The sequence below is a fragment of the Saccopteryx bilineata genome, chromosome 4 (assembly GCF_036850765.1).
Source record: "Saccopteryx bilineata isolate mSacBil1 chromosome 4, mSacBil1_pri_phased_curated, whole genome shotgun sequence".
Classification (NCBI taxonomy): Eukaryota; Metazoa; Chordata; class Mammalia; order Chiroptera; family Emballonuridae; genus Saccopteryx; species Saccopteryx bilineata.
In genome coordinates this window covers 39,825,156-39,845,727 of record NC_089493.1, presented here as the reverse complement: position 1 = coordinate 39,845,727, position 20,572 = coordinate 39,825,156, and the positions used below count along the sequence as shown (strand labels likewise).

General features: G+C 39.2%; 2 protein-coding genes across 6 annotated transcripts; one reads left to right on the top strand and one right to left on the bottom strand.

Annotated features, from left to right (window-relative positions):
• Positions 1–1,167: 1,167 nt before the first annotated feature.
• TRMT5 (tRNA methyltransferase 5) lies at positions 1,168–20,429 on the bottom strand. Of its 5 annotated transcripts, none has more exons than XM_066276021.1 (5): positions 20,353–20,429; positions 18,333–18,982; positions 6,740–6,864; positions 2,638–3,292; positions 1,168–2,287 (listed from the first exon to the last, which is right to left on the bottom strand). In XM_066276021.1, the coding sequence occupies exons 1-5, from the start codon at positions 20,355–20,357 to the stop codon at positions 2,208–2,210; spliced, it is 1,515 nt and encodes a 504-aa protein (XP_066132118.1). In that variant the 5' UTR covers positions 20,358–20,429; the 3' UTR covers positions 1,168–2,207. The 5 variants fall into 5 exon arrangements, with proteins under 5 accessions (XP_066132118.1, XP_066132119.1, XP_066132117.1 ...); XM_066276022.1 differs by having other exon boundaries at positions 20,291–20,387; XM_066276020.1 differs by having other exon boundaries at positions 20,300–20,376.
• LOC136333944 (ubiquitin-like-conjugating enzyme ATG3) lies at positions 11,203–12,362 on the top strand. The gene has a single exon (XM_066273658.1). The coding sequence runs from the start codon at positions 11,270–11,272 to the stop codon at positions 12,212–12,214; it is 945 nt and encodes a 314-aa protein (XP_066129755.1). The 5' UTR covers positions 11,203–11,269; the 3' UTR covers positions 12,215–12,362.
• Positions 20,430–20,572: the final 143 nt, after the last annotated feature.

Below are 20,572 nucleotides of genomic sequence, written 5' to 3'. Positions count from 1 at the left end.
AGTATATATATTTTTACTTTTTACCGAACCCAGAAATTTCCCCACTTCTATTTTTCCTGCCTCCTTAATCTATCACCAATTTCATGTAAACCTCCAACCCGATACCTTCCCCTTTGATTCTAATGTATAAAATAACTAGTCAAACTGTGATTTTCCGGAGCATTTTCTCAATCTGTTGAGACTTTGCTTCCCAGCAATTGTTGACAGTTTGGCTCAAATAAACTCATAAAAATTCTTACATGTTTGGAAGTTTCTTACGTTGACAATTAGTGAATTAAATGGCTGTCCCTGCTTGGTTTACAGTCACTTGGAGATTTATTGTGGTTGTAGCCTTGTTTTTATTTTCTTTTAAAATATTTATTCTTTTATATTGTTTTCATTTTTAATATTGAAGAAATTCTGCTATAACATTTCCAGGTTAAATTTCTAATTTTTCTGACTATTGCTTGCCTATGAGTTAGAAACACTGTGATATTAAATACTTCTTGCCTGACCACGCGGTGGCGCAGTGGATAGAGCGTCGGACTGGGATGTGGAGGACCCAGGTTCGAGACCCCAAGGTCACCAGCTTGAGCGTGGGCTCATCTGGTTTGAACAAAGCTCACCACCTTGGACCCAAGGTCGCTGGCTTGAGCAAGGGGTTACTCGGTCTGCTGAAGGCCCATGGTCAAGGCAGATATAAGAAAGCAATCAATGAACAACTAAGGTGTTGCAATGAAAAACTGATGATTGATGCTTCTCATCTCTCTCTGTTCCTGTCTGTCTGTCCCTATCTATCCCTCTCTCTGACTTTCTCTGTAAAAAAAAAACAACCCCAAAACAACATCATCTTTTGGTAATGTCAACACATACTATATTTTAGTGCCCGTATAGGTGCCTTGTCATCTAATTCAGTAACGTGCCTTAAAAGCACATTAGAAGTCCACTTTTCTTGTTCTGAAATGATGGCTATACTCTAGTAATAATAAAACGTTAGAGGTTGGTGACATACACAGCACTGAAAATGCTATTGAATTATTACAGTATCACTGTGATTTGTTGGGTGCTGAGCATAAGTATGAAGTGATGAGAATCACATCCTGTCTGTTACAACTATTCAGCCCTCCTGTTATGCCATGAAAGCAGTATGTAGGTGTAGACAGTATATAAACAAATAAGCATAGTATATTCTAATAAAATTTTATTTGCAGACACTGAAAGTCAAATATCAAATAATTTTCACATCATTAAATGTTATTCTTTTGATTCTTTATCAACCATTTAAAAATATGAGAACCATTCTTAAGCCACTTGCCAAAACAGGTGGTAGGCCAGATTTGGCTGTCAGATGTGTTTTGCATATTCCTGATCTAAATAATCTCATTTTTATTACTTTGTGTGTGTGTGTGTGACAGAGGCAGATATAGAGAGAGGGACAGACAGGCAGGAAGGAGAGAGATGAGAAGCATCAATTCTTCGTTGCGGCACCTTAGTTGTTCATTGATTGCTTTCTCATATGTGCCTTGTCCTGGGGACTACAGTAGAGGGAATGACCTCTTGCCTCAAGCCAATGACCTTGGGCTCAAGCCAGTGACCATGGGGTCATGTCTATGATCCCACGCACAAGTCAGCAACCCCTCATTCAAGTTAGATGAGCCTCCGTTCAGGCCAGTGACCTCGGGGTTTCGAACCTGGGTCCTCTGCGTCCTAGCCCGACACTCTATCCACTGTGCAACCTCCTGGGTCAGGCTCACTTTATTATTTTTATAGTGACAGTACAAAAGTACTATATTCAACTTAGCTACAGTCTTCAGCTAAGGATAACTGCAAGGTGGTGTGAGTGCCTTCCTACTTAGCACACAATTATCCTACCGTCAAAACTATTTCCCCAAGAGATAGACATATTTAAACAAATTAGTTTGTAAAATTGTAAGTATATAGTATAATTTGGGTAATAAAAATGTTTAGTAGACTTATTTAAACTTGAATTTGATAATCCTCAATTTATAAGACAGCATCGGTAAAATACAACAGTATTTAATTAAAGTATGAAGTGATGAGAATCACATCCTGTCTGTGTTACAATTCAGCCCTCCTGTTATGCTATGAAAGCAGTACAACTAAATGCTAAAATAACTAAATGCTAAAGTTTTATGAATCATACAAATTATATTTCGCTATATAACAATCCAGTGGGGAGATAGACAAAACATTTACAATTAAGTTATTTAAACAGTTATTGTTTTTTCTTCTGAAAGGGCTTCATCTGTCCTTTGGCGTTTAAGGGGTGGAGGATCTTCATGATTCTCTGTAACAGCAAATCCAGAAAATTTTATGAGATACTTAACATTTGAAAATACTTTTAAAAAGCATAATATAGGTATTTCAATTTTAAATATTTTTAATCTGTCTTACGCATGAAATAGTAACAGTCCTGTGGATTATTACTGTAATGAAATAAAAGTAATCTAGTCTTCTACTAGACTGAACAGTGTGACATACTAAAATTTGTTAAATTGAGAAAAGCTAGTCACAAATGGCAAGGAGTCTTGAACTGAAATATCTAAATTAGAATCAGTTCAACCTAGTCCAATCTTAATAAGTAATATAAAAAGACAGTCTAAGAAAGTTATCTGAGAGGTATTCTAGTTTGCTCACCTAGATCTAGGGTCTGGTTCTTGTAGAGTACAGCAGCAGGAATCCGAAGGGTGATGCACAACATCTCCTTGTTAGGGGCCACATTTCTTACCAGGTGGACTGAACTGCATGCATCCAAGGAAATGCCCAACACAGCTTCAGCTTGTTGCTGAACGTCCTTAGCAGGATTAGCATCTTTGGAAAAGCTGTAACAGTGTACTAAGGGAAGGAGCTCACTGCTGCATGGCTGTCCATCTAAAAGTGATTTGAAAGCACCAAGAAACTCGATAGCCTTTGCTGGTAAGTTCATGACAATGTGCACAGAGTGTTTTCTTTCTTTTGACAGTGGTCCCAGCTGCTGCATTAACTCTTCTCTGACTGGTCCTTTCAGGAAGTCTTTCCCATCCAAGTTAAAAACCTTTACCTTTTTGTCCACTTTATTCAATTTACAGTTGTGCAGTAGCCACTTATAGGATTCAGGATTGAGATCATTGGCAAATACAGTGCAGTTTTTCTTTGCTACTGGAATGGCAAAGGGCCCAACCCCAGCAAAAACATCAAATAGGACATCTCCAGGTTTGAGAAGTTCTGTGATACGGCTGTGTTCTGTAGAGAGACGAGGATTCCAGTAGACTTTTGAAAAATCAAATTCATAGGTGTAGTTGTTTTCTCGAACCTGAAAAGGTATTGAGCTTTTGGTTAATGTGCTTACTTTTAAATTCCAGTTACTGATATGTTTTGATGCATTCACACACATATACATATTTCAATTTACTACTATTAAGAGCAAATAACAGTGCATTTAAAGGCATTTTAATTAGAATTCTGGTGTTTATACTATACTTGAGGCCAGTTAATATCTTACAGTAAACTTTTTCATGAGAAGTCATCTCTTCAAAGTCAGATGGCTCCCCTATCTCATCCATCCTCAAGAGTCATAAAGTGGTTCCCAAATCACATGAGGAATTTTTCAGGTAGGCCAACTGACTGGTTAACCGGACAAAGAGGGAACACACCTCTATTTTGAGACAACACACTACCTGTATCATTACGGTGGATAGCCAAGTTGCAGACAGCACATCCATAGAGCGAACAAGCTTCCCTCCTTATTTAATAGTTTACAGTGTGTAAGAGGGAAGCCAATAGATGTGTCAAGTGTCATTTAATTTTCAAGTATTTTGCTATGTCTTTAGATACTTAATTTGACTTTGCATGTTTCATGTTTAGAACCAGCATATAAGACAAATTATTCAATTTTCTCCTTTCCCAATTTTAACTCATATGGAATCAAAGGCCATAAAGTTCTATAAATCTGAAAGAGATATATCTTCTACGTTCTGCTTTCATGGATTTTAATTCCAAATTTGTACATATTTTTTCCCCCTCTACCACGTCAGATGCTCTGGCTATATTATTAAGGTTCCAGAGTTGGAAATGTTTTCTCATGATTCTGCCAACTAAAAGTCTTTCTGGGTATATAACCTGGAAGGTTAAATATGTCTTGTGAATGCTTTTCCTCAAATCTCCTTTCTACTCCCCCTTTTAAGGTCCCTAATGCGAGGCACAGATGTAGTTTGAAAATTGGATTCTAAATAGCCTCTGGTTTTGTTCATGCTGTCTTCGACACTACCTACTCCCTTAAGCAGTCAGGATTAATTTTAGCCAAATGCACTTTCAGTAATTTTTTTATTCATAATATACACACATAGTACTTAAATGTTGAATGAACCCAAGTTAAAACTTAAATGGACAAGGATGTGTTGGTTACCAGGGAGAGGGGGAGGGAGGACAGGGAGGGGGTCGGGGGGGGGGGACAGGCACAAAGAAAACCAGATAGAAGGTGACGGAAGATAATTTGACTTTGGGTGATGGGTATGCAACATAATCAAATGTCAAAATGACCTGGAGATGTTTTCTCTGAATTTATGTACCCTAATTAATCAATGTCACCCCGTTAAAATTAATTGTCTAAATAAAAAAAATGGAAAAAGAAATATTAAAAAAAATGTGACTCTTTTGGAGCATAGAAATTATACTGACTTTTAACATTTATTTTATGGTAAAAATATTAGGTATAAAATATGTCCTAAAAACAAACTTTATGACTTAGGATATCAATCAGAAGGCCTTTATAAAATTAATGTAGTTCTCAGAACTCTTAGATCTTCTCCTGAGAAAGATGATGTTACTGGTTACCCTAAGAGATGGTACCAAGTGAAGAGCATGCAGTGTTCAGTCAGCATGTGATTGAGGGTATGCCAATGTCAGCTGAAATAAGCAACATTATTACCAAAGGATTCACATTCAATTTTTTTTTTTTTTTGCCATAACAGATATCATACAGTATTCCCAAGTAGTAGGCAGTAGAGTTTTGGTATATAGGGGAGACCATGCATGGACTCCAGAGTCAGAGGCCTGGCTCCAAACACCTTGCTCATTTAGCTGCATAGAGAGATTAATAACAACCACCATTATCTTCTTAGAATTTGTTATCTTCTGTGGGCTTCTTAGAATTTGTTACATATGAAGCATTTGGCTCAGAGCTTAATAGTAAGTGTATATTTTAACATCCAGATACTATAAAATTATAGAGAAATAATATTATACTTAATATTCACCAAAGTCTAGTGGCCTAGAATCTTAAAAAATAATTAATTTACATAAGCCCCATCCTGAGTTTTATAAAGTCCTGTTTAAAAGATATTCTAGCCTGACCAGGCAGTGGTACAGTGGATAGAGCGTCAGACTGGGATAAGGAAGACCCAGGTTCAAGACTCCAAGGTTGCCAGCTTGAGTGCAGGCTCATCTGGCTTGAGCAAAGCTTACCAGCTTGGACCCAAGGCTGCTGGCTCGAGCAAAGGGTTACTCGGTCTGCTGAAGGCCCACGGTCAAGGCACATATGAGAAAGCTAATCAATGAACAACTAAGGTGTCACAACGAAAAACTGATAATTGATGCCTCTCATCTCTCTCTGTTCTTGTCTGTCCCTATCTGTCCCTCTCTCTGTTTCTGTAAAAAAAAAAAAAAAAAAAATTTTAAGAGCGGCCTTTGTTATTAATATTTTTGTCAAGTTATAGAAAGAGTTTAGCCTATTTCCCAGTTTGAGTACAAAATTTCACATGTTAACATATCATAATCTATGACTTCTGGTTTAAAAAAGTTTACTACATCCAGCACTCCAGAGGATTTTTGGGGATGGAGGATTAGAAAGTATTTTATATCAGAACCTGTTCTTACATATTTTATTTTTTCTTTGAAATAGATTTATTTTTCTTATAAAATATGTGCTCAGTAGAAAAGTATGAGGATGATAACAGAGATTACCAACTACATCAAATAAAAATATGCCCACTGTTAAACATTCTTATGTATGTGCATATTTACATAGATAATTTAGTTAAAATGGAACTATGTTATATACTTGCTTTTTTGTTGCTTCACCTGTCAAAAGGCAGTTTAGTTTAATAAATATGGAGCTAATTAACTTTAATTTTTATTTATTTATTCATTTTAGAGAGGAGAGGGGGAGAGAGAGAGAGAGAGAGAGAGAGAGGAGAGACACAGAGAGAGAAGGGGGAGGAGCTGGAAGCATCAACTCCCATATGTGCCTTGACCAGGCAAGCCCAGGGTTTCGAACCGGCGACCTCAGCATTTCCAGGTCGATGCTTTATCCACTGCGCCACCACAGGTCAGGCTGGAGCTAATTAACTTTAAAATGATAGAATTTTCTATTGTATTGTTAACCCAGAATTTAATCAATTCTTTACTGATGAACATTTATGTTATTTCCATTTGTCTATTTCTTTTGTAATATAAAAAGAATGATGAAGAATTTAGTACATACAGCAGTACAATTTTGTTTAATTATATCCTTGGGATAGTTTTCTATAAATGCAAAACTAGGTCAAAGCACATACCTATTCAAAATTGCAATATATTACACACACTTTTCCTGAATGTATCACATTTGCATTCCCATCAGTAGTATATGTATAAATATAAATGTTCATATTCTCATATAATACTGGGTATTAAAAATATTTTTTAATCTTTGTCACCTACTCTGATTCTAAATATGAATCTTGATATACACCATACTAGGAGACAGTGAAATACTCCATACCTTGGTCATCATGTTTTCCTCGCCAGATAGCACTTCCATTTGGAAATTTCGATATGTATTATCAATATTGTTGATTTTATTTACTGCTGAGGTGATTCCTGGATTTTTGTCAATCATAACCTGGCCTAAAGGAAAAAATAAGAATTCATAACAAATACTGCCTATTCGCAAAAGAAAAACTAAAACTGCAAATATAAAATGGAAATGAACTATATTTTCTTTTGGTTTATAGATAAAAACTGCATCTAGTGTGTGTAAAGTGGTATGCAATTCTAAAAACTCAACAGATTACTAAAAAAATAAAAATAACAGAATACTAAAATCAACATCTGACAACCTCCAATACAAACACACAAAAAATGTTATAGGTACATTTTTAAGGAAACAGTTTTGAGGGGTTAGGGTCTACTTAACTATTTTTCCATGTTTTTTGCTGAATCTCTAATGTGCCAATACTACAATAAGCAAATAGGTGGACCATAGGAAATTGGTAATGAATAAAAAGAAGCAATGGAAAGGTCGTGGCAACAGAGGGTTTCAGAAAACACCTGCCCTGTAGCCATTGGTCTCAAATCAAATGTTTGTTTTACTGTATACTTGAAATGCCTCTACTTTTGAAATATATACCAACAAAATAATGAAAATAAAGGAAATAGATTCTTTAGTCTTATCTAAATAAAATTTTTATTCAGTTAAGTTGTTCTTTTTGTCAAATATTTGCCACTGCAGAAGAAGCTACAAAGATAATAAAATACATCAGAAATGGTATTGATGCCTGTTAGTCTACTTTTATTGTCAGCAGTTAAAAGATTTTAGGAATCTGGCGACTTCTCTGGCCCCTGTCCCCAGACCAGAGAACCTCGTCGGGTGGGATGCGCTGTACTAAATAAAGTTTTCGCTGTTCCACACTTCGTGGCTACACCCTTCCTTCTTCCTTGGCTGGGAAAAATACCTTACATTTGGTGCCGAAACCCAGGAGAAGCTGAAGCTCACTGGGGCCACTCCTCTCCCCTTCCCTTCTGAGGAAGAACCAGGATCTCCGACCTTCCACCCACTTTGGCACATGGTGTGGTAAGTCCCCTGCCTCCAGCCTCCCCTCAGTTCTTTCCACCGAGACTCCCTGTCGCAGCTGCATCAGGGACCTCTTTTCTGTTCCAAGTGCGTGTGTGCTCACGAAGACGTCCCAGTCACTCCCACTTTACCTAACTGTCCGGTGGCCAGAGATTGAGTTACAGGACGCCAATTCTCATCTCTGATCACTCTGAGAACTGAGGGTGGCCATAGAGGCACAGGAATCTAAACCTGATCCAAAAACACTCCTAGAGCGCCTTATCTGAAATCTCTCCCTCCCTAAAGAAGAAGAAACTGTTCTTCTTCTCCGCTGTGGCCAGGCCACAGAACCCACTGGATAATCGAACCAGGTGGCCCCCTGAAGGGACTTTTGATTTTAACATCCTCACCAATTTATCGCCAAAAGAACTGAGAACTGGTTGGAGATCCCTCACACTCAGGGCTTCTAGTATTTGCGCTCCCGTCCTAATCTCTGTGCCGCCTGCTCCCTGGTGCAGGCCCTTTTTGGCCAGAGAAAAAAAAGAAGAAGAAGAAGAAGAAAAAAAGATTTTAGGAATCTACATGCTATTTCATTGCATCAGGAAAAATAATTTGATTTGCAAGTTAGTAAAAAGGACTCAATAATACAAATATGCTGAAATACAACCAGAATTTGTCCTATTTCTCTCTGATAATTATTAGAGATTCTCTGATAATCTCTCAGATACTTGATTTTGGAAATGATAATATCAATAAACTCTAGTCAATCATTATTCTTATTCTGTTCTGCTTCAGGTATCAGAACTCAATTTTTAAGGTACAGAAGTTAGTTTTAAAATGAAGAATTAAAAATTTTTTAAACCCTATTCTAGAGGTCTGCGGTAAAAGTTTAAAAATACCACTGTATGAAACAGTTTCAGTTTTCATCTATGAGTGCCCCTTTATGGATGAGAATTTATAAAATAGGGTTTACAGAAGTAATGTTTGATTTAGGATAAGCAATGAGTGACTCATAAGAAAACCTAGACTTGACGTTTGCACCCAGTCATAATTATAAGGATCTGCTTAAGTATTTATTATGTTATCACTATGCATCATCAGCCCTTTTCATCAATAAAACAAAGGAAGTGCACAAGAGCATATTTCTGAAATCCTACCCATACGAAAACATTAAGCATTACATTTTTTCCCCCCCAGAGACAGAGTCAGAGAGAGGGATAGATAGGGACAGGCAGACAGGAACAGAGAGAGATGCGGAAGCATCAATCATCAGTTTTTTGTTGTGACACCTTAGTTCACTGATTGCTTTCTCATATGTGCCTTGACTGCGGGCCTTCAGCAGACCGAGTGACCTTTGCTCGAGCCAGTGACTTTGGGTCCAAGCTGGTGAGCTTCTGCTTAAACCAGATGAACCCCTGCTCAAGCTGGCGACCTTGGGGTCTTGAACCTGGGTTTTCTGCATCCCAGTCCGACTCTCTATCCACTGCGCCACTGCCTGGTCAGGCTAAGCGCTACATTTTAAAGCGAAAAATAATTCCCAGAAGTTTGGAAAATTGCTTGACATTAAAATAATCTGGAGAATGCATGGACATCAAATATTCATAGAAAGACAAGTATAATTTTGATTAGATTTTTACTCCTCTTTTATCCCAAGAAATAAAGGATCCAGGCTCACCTGGGGCTATAGAGGTACAACATATATCATACAAGCATCATTTATAAAAGACTAGGAGCACTAAAAAACAAAATATGGTGTTGACATATAGAAAAAATTCAAATAGTTAAATCCATGAAAGTATAAGTAAACAGTGTCTTGCTCTTTTGACTATAAAACACAAATTCATGAAACCTAGCATCACAGTCCTGAGGCTTAAAGCCTGTGTACAAAAGTGACAAATGGCCCTCAAAAGAGAAAGTAAGGCCCTGGCCGGTTGGCTCAGTGGTAGAGTGTCGGCCTGGAGTGCAGGAGTCCCAGGTTCGATTCCCGGCCAGGGCACACAGGAGAAGCGCCCATCTGCTTCTCCACCCCTCCCCCTCTCCTTCCTCTCTGTCTCTCTCTAACCCCTCTCGCAGCCAAGGCTCCATTGGAGCAAAGTTGGCCCCGGGTGCTGAGGATGGCTCCATGGCCTCTGCCTCAGGCACTAGAATGGCTCTGGTCGCAACAGAGCAACGCCCCAGATGGGCAAAGCATCACCCCCTAGTGGGCATGCTGGGTGGATCCCGGTTGGGCGCATGCGGGAGTCTGTCTGACTGCCTCCCCATTTCCAGCTTTGGAAAAATGAAAAAAAAAAAGAGAAAGTAAATAACTCCAGGTTCAGCTTAAAATTAAAAAGACATGTCATAAGAATGGCAGCATGAGAGATCTCCTTGATCTCTCTCCTTGAAATTTCAACAATTTGAACAGCTATATCTCAGGGAAGGACCCCAGCTGGGCACACAGGCACGTTTGATAGATCTGTGTGTCAAAGCAAGTACAAGTGGGCTAATGGGGGTGTGTGTGTGCAAAAAATAGGGATGCAGCTCAGAGCTCGCAGTAGGACTCTGGAGAGGGGAGGAACCTAGTTGTGTTTGGGTTCCCTTCTTTTGGGAGGATACAGAGATTCAGTGGGTGCTCTCCCAACAACTAGAGTGGTGAGTGCAGGAACCTGTGTAGGGGTCACAGCTCTGCGACATTGCCGGTTTTCCTGTGGTCTGTCCGTGGTCTGCCGGCTGCTGGTACTCTAGGCAGAGAAACTGGACACACAGAGCCCTGAAATCACTCAGCCCCATCCATCCCAGGACTTGCTTTCCTTTTCCCTTAGTGTTGGGGTGCAAAGCACATCAGCAGCATACCCAAGAAAAGACACCAAAGAACCAATGTTTCCCCATAACAAAAAGGGTACTCTGTGTCTGGTCCCTGGTTGGGGCACAAGGAGAACATGGGGAGGCTGGAGGTCACCATTATAGGGAGGAAGAACAAAGAAGTCGTCTAGATTCCCCCAGCCCACCTCACCCCCAGCACTGCAGATACAGAGGACAGCCAGAATGGGGTGGGGGTCCAGCAGGGATTTCACAGAGCTAAACTTGCAACTCAGTGCCACCTACTGGGAAATATTAGAAAGACCTCTTGGAAGTTACTAAAAAAGCCACTCATGCAGATGACTAGAAAAAGAATCATGCTGAATACCATAAATTACTAAGGGAATGACAATTTAAGAAATAAAATGAAAAATCTCCAGAAGGCAAAAACACATGGAAAATTGGGACATAACTGACAGATCACTCAAAATAGAAGTTCTGAAAATACTCAAGGACATGCCAGAAAACACAGGTAGGCAATTGAATGCACTCAGAAAACAAATTAATAAATGAAATTTTCCACCAAAGAGATGGAAACTTTAAAAATAACCGAACAAAGAGTCCTTGTCACGTGAGGCCCAAGTGGAGGCCGAACTACGGCGAGAGTCCCGTGGCGGGGCCGGCCGCTGCTCCGGCCCCAGGATGCAGAATGTGATTAACACGGTCAAGGGAAAGGCACTGGAGGTGGCCGAGTACCTGACCCCGGTCCTCAAGGAATCAAAGTTTAAGGAAACAGGTGTCATCACCCCAGAAGAGTTTGTGGCAGCTGGAGATCACTTGGTTCACCACTGTCCAACATGGCAATGGGCTACAGGTGAAGAATTGAAAGTGAAGGCATATCTACCAACAGGCAAACAATTTTTGGTCACCAAAAATGTGCCATGCTATAAGCGGTGCAAACAGATGGAATATTCAGATGAATTGGAAGCTATCATTGAAGAAGATGATGGTGATGGAGGATGGGTAGATACTTACCATAACACAGGTATTACAGGAATAACCGAGGCAGTTAAGGAGATTACACTGGAAAGCAAGGACAGTATGAAACTCCAAGATTGCTCAGCATTATGTGAGGAAGAGGAAGAGGAAGAAGAAGGAGAAGCTGCAGATATGGAAGAATATGAAGAGAGTGGATTGTTGGAAACAGATGAGGCTACCCTAGACACAAGGAAAATAGTAGAAGCTTGTAAAGCTAAAACTGATGCTGGAGGTGAAGATGCTATTCTGCAAACCAGAACTTACGACCTTTATATCACTTATGATAAATATTACCAGACACCACGACTATGGTTGTTTGGCTATGATGAGCAGCGGCAGCCTCTAACAGTTGAGCATATGTATGAAGACATCAGTCAAGATCACGTGAAGAAAACAGTGACCATTGAAAACCACCCGCATCTCCCACCACCTCCTATGTGTTCAGTTCACCCATGCAGGCATGCTGAGGTGATGAAGAAAATCATTGAGACTGTTGCAGAAGGCGGGGGAGAACTTGGTGTTCATATGTATCTTCTCATTTTCTTGAAATTTGTACAAGCTGTCATTCCAACAATAGAATATGACTACACAAGACACTTCACAATGTAATGACGAGAGCGTACAATCTATCCTAATTATTGGTTCTGATTTTTAAACAGTTAACCCATAGATGTGACCATTGACCATATTCACCAATATGTACAATTTCTCTAATAAAGAAACTTATATGTTTATGCATTAAATAAAAAAGTTCCCACTACCAAAAAAAAAAAAAAAAAAAAAAAAAAAATAACCGAACAAATTCTGGAGATTAAGAATTTAATAAATAAGATCAAGAATGAACTAGCAAGCATAGCCAATAGACCTGAACTGATGGCAGAAAGAATCAGTGATCTGGAAGATAGAAATCTAGAGATGATGGATGCAGAGGGAAGAAAAGACACAAGAATTTTAAAAAAATGATAGAGCTCTATGAGAGTTATCTGTCTCCATCAGAAAGAGCAGTGTGATAATATTAGGCGTACCAAAAGAAGAGAAGGGAATGGAGAACCTTCAAATAACAGATGAGAACTTTCCAAACCCAGGAAAGAGCTAGATCCTTGAACCCAAGAAGCAAATAGAACACCTAGTTACCTCTAGCCAAAGAGGCCTTTTCCAAGGCCTGTTGAATTAAAACTATCAAAGGTTAATGACTAAGAAAGAATTTTCAAAGAAGCCAAGGAAATGAAAATAACTTGTAAAGGAAATCCCATTACATTATCATTGGACTTCTTAGCAGAAAACTCTATAAGCCAGAAGAGAGTTGAACCAAATAATTCAAAGCACTGAAAGAAAAGAATTACCAGCCAAGAATAATATATCCAAACTTATCCTTTAAATATAAAGAAGAAATAAACATTTCAGATATACAAAAGCTGGGGTAATTTATCACCAGAAAACCTTCAATGCACGAAACACTCAAGGGAATTATTCTACCAGGACACCGAACAAAATGTCACAAAACTATGTGTAAGATCTTCAACAAACTTACAGCAGAAACGATAATTTGGACAACAAAAACATAAAAGAGGAGGAGGCAAAGGTCTGAATTAGCAAAGGAGGATGAAGGATAGAAGCATTCATAAGACAAAGGTCTACTGTATACATGAAACTTTCTTTCTCAGTAACCTAATGGTAACCAGCCACTAAAAAACCAAAACTGAAATACAAACTTAAAGAGGAAATAGACAAAGTATGGAATACCACCAAACAAAAGCAACAGACAGAAACACAAAGAAAAAGAACCAATGGAGTCACAGAGCTACTAGGAAACAAAAGATAAAATGTCTATAAAAAATCCTCATGCATCACAGCAATTACTCTAAATGTAAATGGACTAAACTCACCAGGAAAAGAGGCACACAGTAGCAGAATGGATATAAAAAACCAAACTCAACCAAATGCTGCCTTCAGGAGACCCATCTAAAGTGCAGGGACAATGTTAGGCTCAAACTGAAAGGATAGAAAATGATTCTCCAAGCAAATAACAACCAACGAAAGGCAAGTGTAGCCATACTTATATCTCACAAAACTGATTTCGAGAGAACAAAAGTAATGTGACAAAGGACATTTCATAATGATAAAGGGGACACTACGTAAAGAAGATGTTACAGTTCTTAATATATATGCACCAAATCACATAGTACTGAAATATATAAAACTACCCAAAGAACTAAAAGGAGAAACAGGCAAAAACACAATCATAGACATCTTAATACTCTATTGACAGCTCTAGATATGATGTATGATGATTCCAAGCAAGAAATCAATAAAGAAATATTGGGCTTCTGACTTGTGGTGGTGCAGTGGGTAAAGCATCGACCTGGAATGCTGAGGTCACCAGTTTGAAACCCTGGATTTGCCTGGTCAGGGCACATACTAGTAGCAACTACTATGAATTGATGTTTCTTGTCCATCCCCCCCCCTTGTCTGACCAGGCGGTGGCACAGTGGATAGAGTGTTGGACTAGAATGCAGAGGACCCAGGTTCAAAACCCTAAGGTCGCCAGCTTGAGCATGGGCTCATCTGGCTTGAGCACAGGCTCACTGGCTTAAGTGTGGTGTTGCCAGCTTGAGTGTGGGATCATAGACATGACCCCATGGTCACTGGCTTGAGCCTAAAAGGTAGCTGGCTTGAAGCCCAATCTTGCTAGCCTGAGCCCAAGGTCACTGGCTTGAGCAAGGGGTCACTGGCTCTGCTGGAGGCCCTGACCAAGGCACATATGAGAAAGCAATCAATGAACAACTAAGGAGCTGCAACGAAGAACTGATGCTTCTCATCTCTCTCCCTTCCTGTCTGTCCCTATATGTCTCTCTCTCTCTGTCTCTGTCAAACACACACACAAGGAAAAGAATAAATAAAAGAAATATTGGGCTTAAACGACACATTAGACTAAATGGACATAATTGACATTTATAGAACCCTTCATCCCAGAACATCGCATTATACATTCTTCTCCAGTGCATCATTAAGGATAGACTATATGTTGAATCACAAAAATAGCCTCAACAAATTCAAGAAGATTTAAATAATACTAAACACATTCTTGGACCACAATGGTCTATAATTAGAAATCAATTGGAAAAAGGAAGTAAAGAAACCCACAAAAATGTGGAAATTAAACAACATACTATTAAAAAATGACTGGGTCAAAAAGAAATAAAAGGCAAGATCAAGGTATTTAGAGATAAATAAGAATGACAACATGGTATATCAAAACTTCTCGGATGCAGTAGAAGCAGTAATAAGAGGGAAGTGTATATCAACCAATACAGGCTTATCTCAAGGAACAAGAGAAATCCCAAGTCAACAAGCTAACACTACATCTTAAAGAACTAGAAAAAGAACAAAGGCAACCCAAGGTCAGCTGAAGAAAGGAAATAATAAAAATTAGAACAGAATTGAAGGAAATAGAGATAAAAAAAATGAAACAAAAGATCAATACAACAAAGAGCTGGCTCTTAAAAAGATAATAAAATGGACAAACCCCTAGCTAGACTCACTAAGGAAAAAAGAGAAGTGACTCATATATACAAAATCAGAAATGAAAGGAGAAGTTACTGGAGACATCACAGATACACAAAGGATCATAGTAGAATACTATTAAAGATGATATGCCACCAAATTCAATAACCTGAAACAGATAACTGTACAATCTTCCTAGACTGAATCATGAAGAAGTGGAAAACCTAAATGGACTGATAAACAGTAAGGAAATTGAAACAACCATCAAAAACCTCTGAAAAATAATATTCCAGGACTAGATGGCTTCACTAGTGAATTCTACCAAACATTCAAAGGTACCTATCCTTCTCAAACTCCTCTAAAAAATAGAACAGGCAATACTTCTTAACAGTTTATGGCACCAACATAACCGTGATACTGAAACATAGCAAGGATACTACAAAAAAGAAACTACAGACCAATATCTCTGATGAATACAGATGTAAAAATCCTAAACAAAATACAAGCAAATCGAGTACAGCAATACATAAAAAAGTAATACATCATAATCAAAGTGTTTATTCCAGAGTAACAAGGATTGTTCAACATATGCAAACTGATCAATGTAGTATACCACATCAACAAAACAGGTAACAAAAACCATATGATCAAAACTCTAAATAAAATAGGTATAGAAGGAAAAGTACCTCAACATGATGAAGGCCATATATATGACAAACCATCTGCCAATATCATACTAAATGGCGAATAGCTGAAAGCTTTTCCTCTAAAATCAGGAACAACACAAGGATGCCTATTCTCATCACTCTTATTCAGTGTAGTTCTGGAGTCCTACCCACAGTAATCAGGCAAGAGAAGGAGATAAAAGGCACCCAAACTGGGAAAGAAGAACTGCAAGTGTCACTTTTTGCAGGTGACATGATTCTGTATACAGAAAAACCCAGCCTGACCAGGCGGTGGCACAGTGGATAGAGCATCATCAGACTGATACTCAGAAGACCCAGGTTCGAAACCCCGAGGTCGACAGCTTGAGTGCAGGCTCATCTGGTTGAGCAAGGGGCCACTTGGTCTGCTGTAGTCCCCTGGTCAAGGCACATATGAGAAGCAATCAATGAACAACTAAGGTGCCACAACAAAGAATTGATGTTTCTCATCTCTCTCCCTTCCTGTCTGTCTGCCCGTATCTGTCCCTCTCTCTCTGTCTCTCTGTCTCTCTCTCTCTCTCACACACACACACACACACACACAAAAGAAAAACCTAAAGACTCCAGAAATAAACTACTAGAAACAAATACAGTAAATTTGCAAGATACAAAATTAATATACAAAAGCCTGCTTTCTTACACACCAACAATGAAACCTCAGGAAAAGAAATGAAAAAAAATGGAACCAGATGTATCACACTACCTGACTTCAAATTATACTACACATCAAAACAGCATGGTACTGGCAGAAATAGACACACAGACCCAAGAACAGAATAGGGAGCTCAGAAATAAAACCACATGTATATGGACAAATAATTTTCAACAAAGGAGCCAAAAACACACAATGGAGAAAAGAAAGCCTCTTCAATAAATGGTGCTGGGAAAACTGGAAAGCCACATGCAAAAGAATGCAAACTTGACTACAGTTTGTCCCCTTGTACTAAAATTAACTCAAAATGGATCAAAGACAAATATAAGACCTGAAACAATAAATTACATAGAAGAAAACATACATACTAAACTTGTGGACTTTGGTCACAGAGAACAATTTATGAATTTGACCCCAAAAGTGAAGGAAGTAAAGGTAAAAATAAACAAATGGGACTATATCAAACTAAAGAGCTTCTGTGCAGCAAAAGAAACCGATAACAAAACAAAAAGCCAATCAAATGGGAGAGGATATTCACAAACAAAATATATAAAGACCTAACAGAACTCAACACCAAACAAACAATCCAATTAAAAAATGGGCAGAGGACCTCAATAGACACCCCTCCCATGAAGATATAGAAACAGTCAATACATATAGGAAAAGATGCTCATCATCACTAGCTAGCAGAGAAATGCAAATCAAAACTACCTTATATCTGTTGGATTGGCTATCATCAACAAGACAGGTAATGACAAGTGTTGGAGAGGTTGTGGAAAAAAAGGAGATCTCACTCACTGCTGGTGGGAATGTAAACTAGTACAGCCACTACAGAAAACAGTATGACAGTTCCTAAAAAAATTAATTTGCTCAGTAGTAGAGCATCAACCCGGTGTGTGGATGTCCTGGGTTTGATTCCTGATCAGAGCACACAGGAGAAGCGCCCATTTGCTTCTCTACCCTTCCTCCTCTCACTTCTCTTTCCTTCCTGCAGCAATGGCTCAATTAGAACAAGTTGGCCCCGGGTGTTGGGGATGGCTCCATGGCTTCTGTTTCAGGTGCTAAGAACAGGCTGGTTGCTGAGCAATGAAGCAACACCCCAGATCAGCAGAGCATCACCCCCTAGTGGGCTTGCCGGTAGATCCCAGTTGAGGTGCATGTGGGAATCTGTTTCTGCCTCCCCTCCTCTCACTGAATTAAAAAAACAAAAACAGAAAACCAGCATGACCCAGCATTCTGTCTACTGGGTAGCTACCCAAAAATCTCATACATTTGTTCACAGAAACACATGCACTCCCATGTTGATCACAGCAGTATTCATGGTGGCCAAGATGAGGAAACCAAGTGTTGCTGGATAGAGGATTGGGTAAAGATGTGGTACATATATACAATGGAATCCTACTCCACCATAAGAAAAGATGAAATACTGCCATCTGCAACAACATGGATGGACCTTGAGAATATTATGCTAAGCGAAATAGCCAGAAAAAGCTAAGAACTATATGGTTTCACTCATGTGGGATATAAAAACGAGACTCATTGACAATAATGCGGTGGTTACCAGAGGGAGGAGTGTTGGGAGGTAAAGGACTAATTATATGTTGATGGAAGATGGTTTGACTGGATGATGGGCACACAATGCAATATACAGATCATGTACCATGGAGATGTACATCTGAAACCTATATGATCCTATCAACCAATTTCACCTCATTAATTTAATAAAAATAAATAAATCTTAAAAAAGTTAAAAAGATAACATATCCTGCCTCTGCAATTTAGCTTTTAAAAATAATTTAAAAAACTAAAATTAGAACTTTGTAATTGCTTTCTAGTACAGGAATACTAATTACTAAGACACACCTACCAATTAAATGCTTGAAAGGTAGTTGATGATCTCGAAGGTTCAGGTGGGCAATATGTCCAACTCTGCTAAACCCTGAAGTCACATCTTGACCTTCAGGAAGCACAGCTCTCAAGATTTCTTCTGACTTAAAGTTTTCATAAGTTAGTTCCAAATTATATTTGGAAATCTGTGGACTGACATTAAGCTGCTCTAAAATACTGAGTTCTGCTTTTTCAAAGGAATCATTAGTAATCATTTTATAGGGATCCAACATAATTAGTCTACTTTCTTCATCTTCTGGATCTTCAATCACCCGTTTTATGCCTGGGCGCTGCAGTGCTGCCCTTTTAAGGGATCGCATCAATTTATCGACAATTTCTTTCTTCACTTTAAGCACCGGGATGGTGACTGTCTTTTTAAAAGCTGTTCTGTCAAGTTTAGTCATTCCTCTAACATCAGAGGGTGGTGAAAACAATTCTGAGTCTCTTTGACTTGTTTCTATTTCAGTCATGGTTGAGACTCTTTTTCTTTGATCCAGCAAAAAAATACCAGGTACTCTGTGAAGTATCAGTGATGTCCAAGCTAATGGGATCAATGATTCTGGTTCAGTTATTCTACCGTTTTCCACTTTGAGACATCTTCTTAAGAATCCAAATGGCCTCCATAAAATCCTAAAAAAAAGTATTCATTTTCATAAAGCTACAGACCAATTTACATGTTCACAATAGGTTTTGAGAATAAAAATATAAATTGTATTGTTTTACATAACCTGCTAAATGCTGTAATTATAAAACTTTTTAGTGGTGTTGGAGAAGTATGTCATTTTTTCCAGGGCAGAATGGCTTTTTAAATTTTATTCCTTTTAAAGATTTTATTTATTGATTTTACAGAGAAGTGAGAGAAAGGCAGTGGGGAGGGAGGAGCAGTAAGTATCAAATCGCAGCTGCTTCCTGTATATGCCTTGACTGGGCAAGCCCAGGGTATCCAACTGGCGACCTCATCATTCCAGGTCTACATCTTATCTGCTCCTCCACCATAGGTCAGGCCAGAATGACTTTTATTAGTGGTAAATAATAAATTTGCACCTTCAACACACCTGCTGCTAGGATGAGGGATTAGTGATATATAAGCTTCCCTTTAACCTCTCCACCTAGAATTTGTTACAGATTTCATTTGGAATTGGAAAGCTGAGATTTCAGTTAAGGGAGTACATCTAAATGAAATGGCCATATTTATGGCTTTCCTAATGGCAATATTTCCTAAGCTATTCTTGTGGGTTCTTACAGTGTCAGATGCTAAGCTAAATGCTTTCTTTACACACATCCAAATTGGGCGGTGTGTGGTATTGCATCTTCATTTTGTAAATGAATAAACTAAAGCTCATAAGTAAATTAACTCACCCAGTGTTCTTGCTGGTACGTGGCTGAGCAAGGATTAAAACCGAGCTCTGACCGACTTCAGTGCCTTTGTTATTAATATATTGCTGTACCTTCGATGTTTTATTGCCACAAGCCTATAACTAGTTTCAGGATTTTCAAGATGGGGACCTTGCTCAGTTATATATACATACCATTAACAGTATCAGTTATTCAATTTGCCTTCTAGAATACCAAAGAAGTAATTGTAAGAGGAAAAGAGTACTGCCCTCAACACTGTAGGGCAAATATCAAACTCCACAGCCAAGGTTCAAATTGAGTCTAGCAGTTAATCAGCTGTGTGATCTTGGGTAAATTAATGAGTCTCGGCTTCCTCCGTGTAAAACGTAGCTAATGGATCAATCAGAAAGCTTTTGAAAAGACTAAATATTCCGCACTACCCAGCACTCGAACCTAGGCTCAGCACCCGGGCTGCTGATGGATGACCTCGTGACGTTTCCGCGGCCAGGCAGCGCGAGGCGGAGAGCATCCCGGGGCAGACAGTACCGCCATCGGACCCTCAGCCCCTTCAAACTAAAAACGGCACCGCGGCCGCCACCTCACCAAGGTCACCATTCTAATTCGTCGCGTCGATCTGCACCTTGCTCCGGGATCAGATCTCTCACCTCATGCTTCATGCAGCCTCGGAAATGAGTCGCTGGTGGGTGGGCTGGTCCTCGATGACATCATCACCGTTCGCCGCCAAGGAGCGAGCGCCATCATATCGCGTCGATTCCCTCCTTTCTTCCCGGCCCCTGTGAGGTACGGGAACCCGGAAGGGCCGGCGCACAGCTCCGCCTCTGGCGCGACTAACCACGGGAGGGCAAGGGTAGTAGCTCGCAGATG